At 33.9% G+C, this 10,206-nt stretch overlaps 1 protein-coding gene across 2 annotated transcripts; it reads left to right on the plus strand.

Moving 5' to 3' along the window:
- Positions 1-5,839: 5,839 nt before the first annotated feature.
- On the plus strand, positions 5,840-9,812 carry LOC126721512 (uncharacterized). 2 transcript variants are annotated; one of them, XM_050424560.1, is made up of 5 exons: positions 5,840-6,039; positions 6,129-6,286; positions 7,232-7,298; positions 8,224-8,325; positions 9,517-9,812. In XM_050424560.1, exons 1-4 carry the CDS (start codon positions 5,905-5,907, stop codon positions 8,320-8,322), a joined length of 459 nt encoding a protein of 152 aa, XP_050280517.1. In that variant the 5' UTR covers positions 5,840-5,904; the 3' UTR covers positions 8,323-8,325; positions 9,517-9,812. The 2 variants fall into 2 exon arrangements, with proteins under 2 accessions (XP_050280517.1, XP_050280518.1); XM_050424561.1 differs by having other exon boundaries at positions 9,612-9,812.
- Positions 9,813-10,206: the final 394 nt, after the last annotated feature.

Below are 10,206 nucleotides of genomic sequence, written 5' to 3' on the forward strand. Positions count from 1 at the left end.
AAGGTGATTTTTGACAAATCTACCATTGGATTACATTTTTATCATATATTCTCCAGGATTGCAAAATTTCTAGAAAATTAAAGATTAGTACCTATATCATCAATCAATTTTTTATATTGCAAGTTTTTGTAATTTAAAATTATTCATAAAATATAATCTTATAAATCGTATAGTAAATAATATCCGATTGACATAAAATTTGACATGTGTATTAAGAGTGCAAAGAATTTGCAGTCTAGCAGTTAGATTTTCGAAATATGTAGTAATATTAATGATATTGAGTAAGTTTGTAGGATTAAGGTACAACAAATTTTGTAGCTAAATTTTGTCTATTCTTGTGGAGTTTGTGACATTTTATCCTATGGTGCTTATATTAAAGTGGCTTCAAAGGTTCCCAAGATAGAAATATAGGGATTTTATATGGCTGGAGAGAGCCATGTTGGTTAATTTTCAACCATACCATTTATTGACTTGATAAGGTGATTGGAAATGTTTTATTCGATGTTTGTTGAGGATAAATTTTTCACACCATATGCCTTCATTTCATTGGCGACCCGCACCATGTCGACACTATTATGGATTTTGGGAAAATCTCTTCTAAAGCCCAAAAGGGCCCATATTTACACTAAAAGGCGTCAAAGCCCAGGGTTCAAGCTCATAGCAAATCATCTCATTTTTGGCTCATGATCCAAGCTCATGAGTCTCGTCAGGAGAATTTTGGGAGTCGTGGTTTGGAGGGCCAAGAAGTATGTTCAGTAAAGTTCCAGTGGTTCAAAATTGATAAAGGAAAGTATGTTACTTGGCATGTCTTGCCCAATTCCCTGAATTTTGATGGGTTAGTATGCAATAGGTAACATTTGGTAAGCCTCTCATTTCACAATAACATTTAAAATGATAAAACTCCCCATGCTCTTTACATAAAAATTAATGTTCATCATATAATATAAGTTTAGAAATGTAATTAAATAATTTCATATTAATTATATTATTATCATCTAAATCAATTCCAAGCACATGACTAAATATATATTAGTATCTCATATTTGGCATTAAATGCTCTCCTTACTCTATAAGATTTGGTTAAAATACAAAAATACTATAATTACATCTCTAAAACTTCATCAAATATCAACCAACTAGTCTATTACTTACCAAAATTATATATGGATTAAGCGTATAATTTTTCAAAAAAAGAAAACTTAGCCGAAATTACCAAAAACGGCTTCAGCAGAAGCTACAACAGCTTCTGCACAAGCTGTAACAGTTCCAATGGAAGCTGCAACAGCTTCTGCAGAAACTGAAACAGCTCCAGCAAAAGCTGCAAACGGCTTCTGCAGAAGCTGTGACAACTCCGGCAGAAGCTGCAAAAGCTCCAGCAAGTTGACACATGTCCTAAAAATGATGTCATTCACCTATTAATGCCTGATCCCAATAGCTGTGGTACTAGAAACAAGAGGATCCCATAAAGATTATCTTACAATTTTTAGCCAAATCATGAATTTAATGCCAAGTATTGTCCTCCAAGCAAAAGATGTCATCAGCTAGCTGTGATAGCTGTGATTAATAGCTGTGACAGCAGCTCCATCAGCCTTAAGGCCCCTAGCTTTCTTCTTCTGGCTAAAAAACAAAATCCCTCTAATGAAACCACTTATTTTGTCAAGGACTTTTCCTTATTTGCTATTTTTGCCTTCAACTAAGTTCTAATCTAGTTACATAGCTTGACTCTTTATAAAGAGGACCAAGCTACACATCATAGAGGCCCTTCTCTCCCATTCCCAAGATTCTGAAACTTCACTTTGCTGCATATATCTCTAAACTCTTCTATACTTCTCCATCTCTCTTACAAAATACCTCTTCCTAGATGACACCATTACATCACACCTATTACACCACACCATTACACACTATCCATCTCTCCCACACTTCAATATTCTGAAACTTTATCATTTTGTTGCCCAAAAACACATCTCCATTTCATTCTTTATTTCTTATACAAAATCTCCCTTCTTAGAAAGCAACATAACCCATGACATAACACAAAAAACCACTCCAGCAACGGATATAATCTCATCTATTTACTATATTTAACCTTCATATCATCTATCTTACACTTCCATATATTTTACAAACACATTCCTCACAAAATACCCATACATACTCCTCATATATCTTTAAACTCCAGGTCTCACAAAGTATACATATACAAGATCCATGTCCAACAAAGCATCTATATATAATTCCTATACATATTACAAACACCATATCTCACAAAGTATATATGCTTCTTACCATCTCTACACATCATAAAACATATCAAACACTCTCCCAAGAACACATTACAAAAGCCCTTTCTTATGGAAGACATATATTTATAATGCTAAAAGCCCTTCTTATGGAAGGCAAAAACTTATAAAATTAAAAGCCCTTTTTATAGAAGGCAATATCACTCATGCTTGACTAAAAAACTAAAAGAGCATTACATGGGGAAAATCATTTAAGTGCACGATGAAGAGGATGAATTTAACCAACCTATGCACACGGCTGGACATATTCTCTCTCCTTCCAATTGCATCCACTTTTCCCTTTCAAACATGAAGTCGTCATGAAAGGATTCACTTCATCATGCTGTAGAAATGTTAAGTCTACTAATGTGATCCGGTTGGAGTTACGAAATATGAAGATAAGTCATTATATTTTTGTCTTCAAATTTATATTATCAAGTATATTTTATTCATTATCATTATATCACTCGACTAATGTTATTATACCATTGGACTCATTTTCTCATGTTGCTGAAATGTTAAGTCCACTGTTGCTCTACGGCTGGAGCTACAAACTGTGAAGATAAGTCAATCTTTCTCCATCTTTGAAATTACATCATTAAGTATATGTTAATTTATTATTATTGTACCGCTGGATGCAAGTTACTTTAATATTACCTCATTATTTAATGAAACATAATCACACTAATATTTCATTAATGAACATACATAGTAATAAATCGATCTACCATCATTGCACATATATTATTAGACATGAACCACCCTTGGACACATATTATTTGGACATGAATTACCCCTTTGGACATATATTATTTGGACATGGACCATTGCTAGACATACCTTATTATGTTGAACATGAACCATGAACCGCAACTAGACATGGACTATTGGACTCATCCCATTGTTGGACATTGGACACCTAATTAAACACTTTCTAATATTGGACATCACTTAATATACATAATAATAACGTATCAACTCACCATAATCAAAGCTATTATGCTAAGCATATTATTTATTTATTTCAACCATTATCATCATGATTCTAAGACTTTGGGTTTTATCTATTTTGTAGGCTTATAAATACACCAGAAGCCATTGGTCTATGCGGCCCAATGTCGAGTTCCGGGTTGACCTCCCCAAAACAAATCCGAGCCTAGCAAAGTCACACCTCCAAAGGCACGTGGCTACGCCGCCCCGACAATGTTTTAGCATATATCCTAGGTCACTATATCCCTCATTTGACTCAAATATATTGAATGAAAACAGGCGTATCAAAGAAGCGATTATTAATCTGAAAGGTATCTTGGTAAGAAATTTTTTTTTTGGGTAAGAAATTAATGTACAGAAACATTACAATCAATTCTTTGGACTTTGGACTTAATTGGATTAATGGTCTATTTTATATTTGCAGCTTGGAAACCCAACTATTATGGATATGGCTAATGACATAATTCGTCAAATTGAGTACTGGTGGAGCCACAGACTAATGTTGAAATTAGGAATATTAATAGGTCACACAGGTAAGCTCCCGCTAGTTAACGCCATTTGTTGATTACTTTTTTTTTTTTTTTAATTTTTTTATTGTTGTTCGTTGTTGATTATTGGTGGTGCTAAAAAGCCGTCACCAGTACTAAAAAGCATGCTGTAATGGTGGAGGAAAAGCCTAAAAATTTGGCTGTTGAGCTATAGTGCACAGCCAAAGGTGGCTGTGCAATGTAGCTAAAAAGGTAAAATATATATATATATATATATTAAAATTTATATTATTTTATTGTGTTGGTGGTGGTGATGGTTATTTATTGTGGTAGATATATTATTTTATTGTGCTATTTATACTATTTATTATGTTGAAAACTAAAATAAAACCACTTATATTGAGTGTTTTGTAAAGTGAGGTGGTAAAATAAATAGAGTAGCTTTTGTGGTGCCAAATTGCTAAATTTATGACTCCACCAATGTGGATGCTCTAACTTACATGCCTCTCACATATGCTGGATCACTAGGGACTTTCAACTTTCCATCCATAAGACTACCAAATGAGGAGAGGCAGGAGCTGATCTGGAGTAATAAAAAGATCAAAGAAACACATCATGTTGGCTTTAACCAGCATTCTGATGGATCTATGGGTGCTAATGGGGAGGGAATGGACCATCCGGTACCATCCTTCAAAGATAAGCTAGTGGGAGATATACTGAGTGCTTTCTCTCAAGCTTTAAACCTGTTGGAAAGAATGGGGGAGGACCTGGAGGCAAAAATTGAAGGAGGAGAGATCTAGGAGCTTAGAGAAAGCCTTGCAACGGTAAAAATCCCTAAGGCCATAAAACAACATATTCGAGCCTAAAGGTTGAAGGCTTTGGTTGTGAAGGTGTATGGGAGGATTGTTGGTTTCAAATTTCTCAATGCAAGAATCCTCGCCTTATGGAAACCAACAAGAAGGATTGACTGCATTGACCTCGGAAAGGATTTCTTCCTTATCCAATTCTCGCTTAAGGAAGACCATAGTATGGTTCTAAGAAAGGGACCCTGGTTCATTGGATAAAAATTCCTCTCCATTAGACCATGGGAACCAAACTTTAAACTTGTGATGGTGGTGGTTTCTTCTGTGGCAATATGGGTTAGACTAAACAAACTACCCATCGAGTATTATAATGCGGAGGCTCTCATGATAATTGATCAAGCCATCGGGAATGTGTTGAGAGTTGACACCTATACAGCCACCTAAGCCAGAGGAAGGTATGCTAGGCTTTGCATCTAAGTCGATATTGAAAACCACTGGTGAATGTTGTCCTTATTGAAAACATTGAGCAACCAGTAATCTATGAAGGACTTCATAGGTTATGTTTCTTGTGGACGTATTGGTCACTGGAAAGAAGAATGTTTCTATATGTCAAGGAGACCATCCCCACCTTCGGTAGAAAACTAGGAGCCCTAGCCTGGTGCCAACCTGGAACCTAGTGGAGCTGCGATGGAGAAGGCAAGCAAGAGCCATGACATGGTTACGGAGTCGAAAGAGGACATGTATGGCCCTTGGATGATCGTCACACACAAAAAGAATGGGATCAGTGATGTGCATTGATAATAGCTTAATTTTGCATATTTATATAATTTTTAGAGAGTATTATCATACTTCTTTTGAGTTAATTCATGCATTTTTTATTTGGTTTTGGAATAATGTTAAATAATCAATTTTGTGCTTAATTGAATTTTATTGCGTGAATTTGTCTTTTGTAGGAAAATGGAACTAAATATAAGTTGATTTGTGCAAAGAAGAAAGCTAGTGGACTTTATTTTTACAACAGCCATGATGAAGTTAAAGAAGATTAACTCAATTAAATTTAAGTCTAATTAGAGTAAGAAATTAAAGAAAATTTGCACCGAATCTAAATCCAATTCGGATTAGGATTTTAGAGAGGTGGGTTAAGAAAGTTTAACAGAATAGACTCAATGAGTAAAGTGTCAAATTTCAAATAACAAGTAACCAACTTAAATTCATGCTAAATCTCAGGTAAGTTGTACCCCCGGTCTCTTTTTTTTTTTTTTTTTCTTTTTTTTTTTTTAATAATCTTTGGCCTGAAAAATGAAATGACGACATGAGCCCCAAAATCTGAAAGTGGTGAGAATGAGTAGTTACCCATTGACGGTGCTGACAAAGAAACAAGAGGTGGACGCAATCATCAGAGACACCATCGACAAGGTCCTTGTCCTCCGCTTCGGCCATGCTTCTGATCCTGTTTGCCTTCAACTTGACGACGTTGTATGCCACTTCTCTCTCTCTCTCTCTGAGTTTTCATTTATTCTATATATTATGAAGTGGATGAACTCAATTTGTTTTTCTCTATGCAGCTTTCTAAATCGGCTCGGGAGGTGTCCAAATTTGCAAGTGTAGCACTTGTAGATATCGATTCCAATGAAATTCAAGTTTATGTCAAGTATTTTGACATTACTTTCATACCTTCAACAGTTTTCTTTTTCAATGCTCATCACATGAAAATGGATTCTGGGTACTCTTCCCCCTCTTCTTAATTTTTGATTGTTATTATTTATTTATTGATTTTTAACAAAACACTAGCTCGGATATTTTGATTTCATATACCTGTTTGTGTACATGGATATCTTCCAGGAATGCAATTCTGCATCTATTTTGAGATATTATACATATGATGACTGTTTTTTTTGTGTTTGTTGTTTATTATAAAATTATTCCAACAACTGAGGTGGATATTTAAAATGCCCTTGCTAATATTGCTGACTAGTAGTATTTGTATCATATATAAATTTTGAACTATAAATTGTGACTTCCTGTAATTCATGTGTGTAATTCGTTTTCTCTTCTTTTTCTTTTTCTTGTTTCTTAAAAAAAATTTAAGAGCAGTGCTTTTATGAAGTACTTTCCTTGTACTAGATTAATTTCAATACACATACAATGAAGTAAAATAAAACTAAAGGGAAAATGCTTTTTTCATATTTCATTTTGGTCTTGTTATTTATCTTTTTGTTTGCTTAGACCTGTAAGTTTCTCATGAAACATGATGATTGGGCTTCTGGAAGATGAGTGAAACAATTAATTAGATCTCTTGCACTTGAATCTAAAACAAAGTTTGCACCAAGATCTCCTTTTCATTGGCCTTTCAGAAACTTGTTACAATTTCCTTCCCTAAAAATTGATTTGCAGTAATTTCTTTTGAACTGCTGTGCAATTTTATTCTTACAATAGTCTCCGTCACATTTTATTTTGGTATGCAAAGGGTGAATCTGTTTAGGTATGATAATGTTGTGAATTTTATCATAAATTGCAAATATTTTGATCATGCCCTTGAAGAATGAGAATCCGTTTCTGAACTAAAATTTTAAGCTAAATGTCTTGTATTCTGAAAATGATGTCATGCAGCTAAGAATTAAGGGACTTAAAATCTCAGATTCTTGTGTTAATTTGCTCTGGTTGGCAGGACTGCAGATCACACTAAATGGGTTGGTGCATTTCACAAGAAGCAGGATTTTATTGATGTTGTAGAGGTATGCATAGCTCCTCAGAAACTGAATGGTTTTAAGGCTGTCAGTTATATAAATTGCTAGTCTTGCCATTGGAGTGAATTCATTTTCTTTTTTATGCTTGTGTGAAACTAGTCTGCCATGTTACTGAAACAATTTTAAGCTGCTTCCAATCTCTATTAGCACATGCATAAATGTAATACTTCATAGGTTTTGTTGTGAGTTACCTTGTCTTATCAATGGTATCTTGGGTGCCGAATCTATGTGGGAAAGACTTTTATTGCTTAAAATGATGAGACAAGGGGAAAAGTTTCTTTTCAGCTATAGATATTGGATACTTGAAAATTAAAAGTTGGAGGTGTTTTAGGTGCTAGATTAAGATGAGAAAACTTCATTAACTAAATTGATGAGGCAAGCATCTGCCCTAACAGTTAATATTTGTTATGGCATTGGCATTTGGACAACTGCATAACTCTCTCAATAGAAAAAAATGTGTAATGTAACAAGACAAGAGGTACGTTGCTGTATGGTTGTGGAAAGTCTGGTATATCTTTGGGCAACATTGCAGAATTAGTGGTAGCATTTCTTTCTTCACATCTTTATTTAAAAGTTAAAACTTTGAGGCATAAGCTAAGAAAGTGGAACACTCCCAAAATAATGGACAAACAAAATGTGATGCTAACTAACTTTACTAGGACAAGAAATGTTACTCTTCGGTTAATGGCAAATCTGGGTCACCTTTAGGAAACATTGCAACTCTATTGTTCTCTATGACAATTTTTTTTTTCCTTTGAACTATTTGTCATACTGATTTCTTATGTAATACACTCCTTACTTGTATAAACGATAAAATTTAAATAACTTTCCTCTTGTAAATGACTGGTGCTTCTAGATGTTTGTATAATTCAGGGATGCATAATGTTTTTTTCCTGTCTTAACATTCTTGTAGGCAATATATAGAGGGGCCATGAAAGGCAAGCTGATAGTGAGTTGTCCACTGCCACCAGAGCGAATACCTAAGTATCAATTGCTATACAGGGATGTATAAAAGGTGAATTAGCCTTACACTCGGTAATCAGACAATCATAAGCTCGTTGCGTGTTGTCCTCTAAGGATGGTTCAGTTAATTTTGTCAAGTCATAATTGTCTTTTTTAACTTTTTGCTCTATAAGAAACGCAAGGCTAACAGCAGCACCAAAAACAATTAACAAACCCCCTGACAGCAGAAGTCACATTTGGCAGATTGCCAAAAGAGAATAGGGAATTGGAGTTAAACTAAGATCCCATTTAGCTAAGGCATCGGCAGCTTTGTTGAAGTTGCGGTGAATCCAACAGAATACAGAAGAGCATCTAGGTGACCTGCATAAATTAACCATATGGTGTACAGCTTCGAGGTGAAATCAGAAATACTTGATGAAGCTTTTATGCTATCCTATATGGTGTAAACAGTGGCCTAAAGAATACAAAGTCTATATGCCTCTCTTTTCATAGCAATGTAATTTGTAGAGAGGTTCTTTTGTAGAATGAATTGGATTTTTACATGCCGTTATAATTCTTTTGGGGCCATTTCCTAATCCCTCTGATTTGAACTTCAAAAAACCATGCTTTCAAGTTAGCAACCCAAAAAAAAAAAAAAAAAAAAAATGCTATCAGCCTCAACCCTAGGCTACGTTTGGTTGCAATGAAAATAGGAAGAATGGAAAATGGAGAAGAAAAAATAGGAGAGATTTTGGGTGGAAGGGGTGTTTGGTTGGAGTGATTTTGATGAAGAGAAAATAGTGGGACCTGGTTTTTTTTCTCCTCGGGTCCACCATTTTTCAGCTCTCAAAAAAAAAAAATGGAGATAAAACAAGGAGAAGTGATTTGATAAAAATGACTTGTCTACCCCGCCCCTTCCCCCAAAGTAAATTCACATTAACATTCTTTCTTTTTTCATTTTCTTTTTCTTTTTATGGGTTCTTTGCTCCTCACGTTGAACCTTTTTTTTTTTTTCTTCATTCTCTGCTCCTTACTTTGAACCATTTTTTCTTTTTCTTTTTTCTTTATAAAATATTTACATAAAAAAGTTATGTAATAGGTGTATGAGTAAATTTATACAAACTTTATTTTCTGTCCCTTCACTTTTTCCCCCTCCAACCAAACACAAATTAGGAAAATTAAAATCTTTTCTATCCCTTCCACATTTTCTATTCTCTTACTTTCCCATCATCAGTTATATGATTAAGTTATTGAATTATTATAGGTTCAAGCAACATAAGTAGATAGCCTCAATCTTATTTGGATTTGCAACCCTTGATGATCACGTGGAGCAAATAACAATTTGAATATTGCCAACAGGAGAAAGAAGATCACATGTTGGAAGCGTTATGCCTTTGCAAAATTTGCATCCAAAAGCAGCTACCAAATGCAAGGAGTTTAATTAATATTATATGACTCCATGTGATTTTAGTAATTTAATTAGATAGCTAAATAATTTTTTGTGCTTGGATTTGTAATGGTTCACCCATATATAAGGAATTAAGTTTTCATAATTAGAATTGTTAATATCTATTTTGGAAATTTAGCAACTATAAATCATAGTTTTGTATGTTCATTTCACTAATACAATTAACATGAAACCATGCCACAATCATGTGGCCCTGCAATTAGTGATATATATATATATATATATATATATATATAATAAAAAGCTCAGACTCTTTGTTTTATTCTAATTTTGACACGCAAGTTAATTAAGAATTTTGGTATTACACCTATAATTCTTAGAAGCGTCATTGCATATAAAATTTATAATATATATAAATTGACAAATGAATGAAACCTGGATATAAAGTAAAGCAGGAATTAAAAAAAAAACATGTAACTTACGTAAAAGAAACTGAATTTAAAGAAAAACAGAAATTAGGCATGTTCACCAATACAATTGTAGAGA

Source organism: Quercus robur, chromosome 4 (genome assembly GCF_932294415.1).
Source record: "Quercus robur chromosome 4, dhQueRobu3.1, whole genome shotgun sequence".
NCBI lineage: Eukaryota > Viridiplantae > Streptophyta > Magnoliopsida > Fagales > Fagaceae > Quercus > Quercus robur.

Bases quoted from the DNA above. Each gene is read 5' to 3' on its own strand.
- LOC126721512 (XM_050424560.1), top strand. From the start codon at position 5,905: ATGAGTAGTTACCCATTGACGGTGCTGACAAAGAAACAAGAGGTGGAC. The intron at 6,040-6,128 runs GTATGCCACTTC...TTCTCTATGCAG, and splicing joins GCCTTCAACTTGACGACGTT to CTTTCTAAATCGGCTCGGGA. The intron at 6,287-7,231 runs GTACTCTTCCCC...TCTGGTTGGCAG, and splicing joins CACATGAAAATGGATTCTGG to GACTGCAGATCACACTAAAT.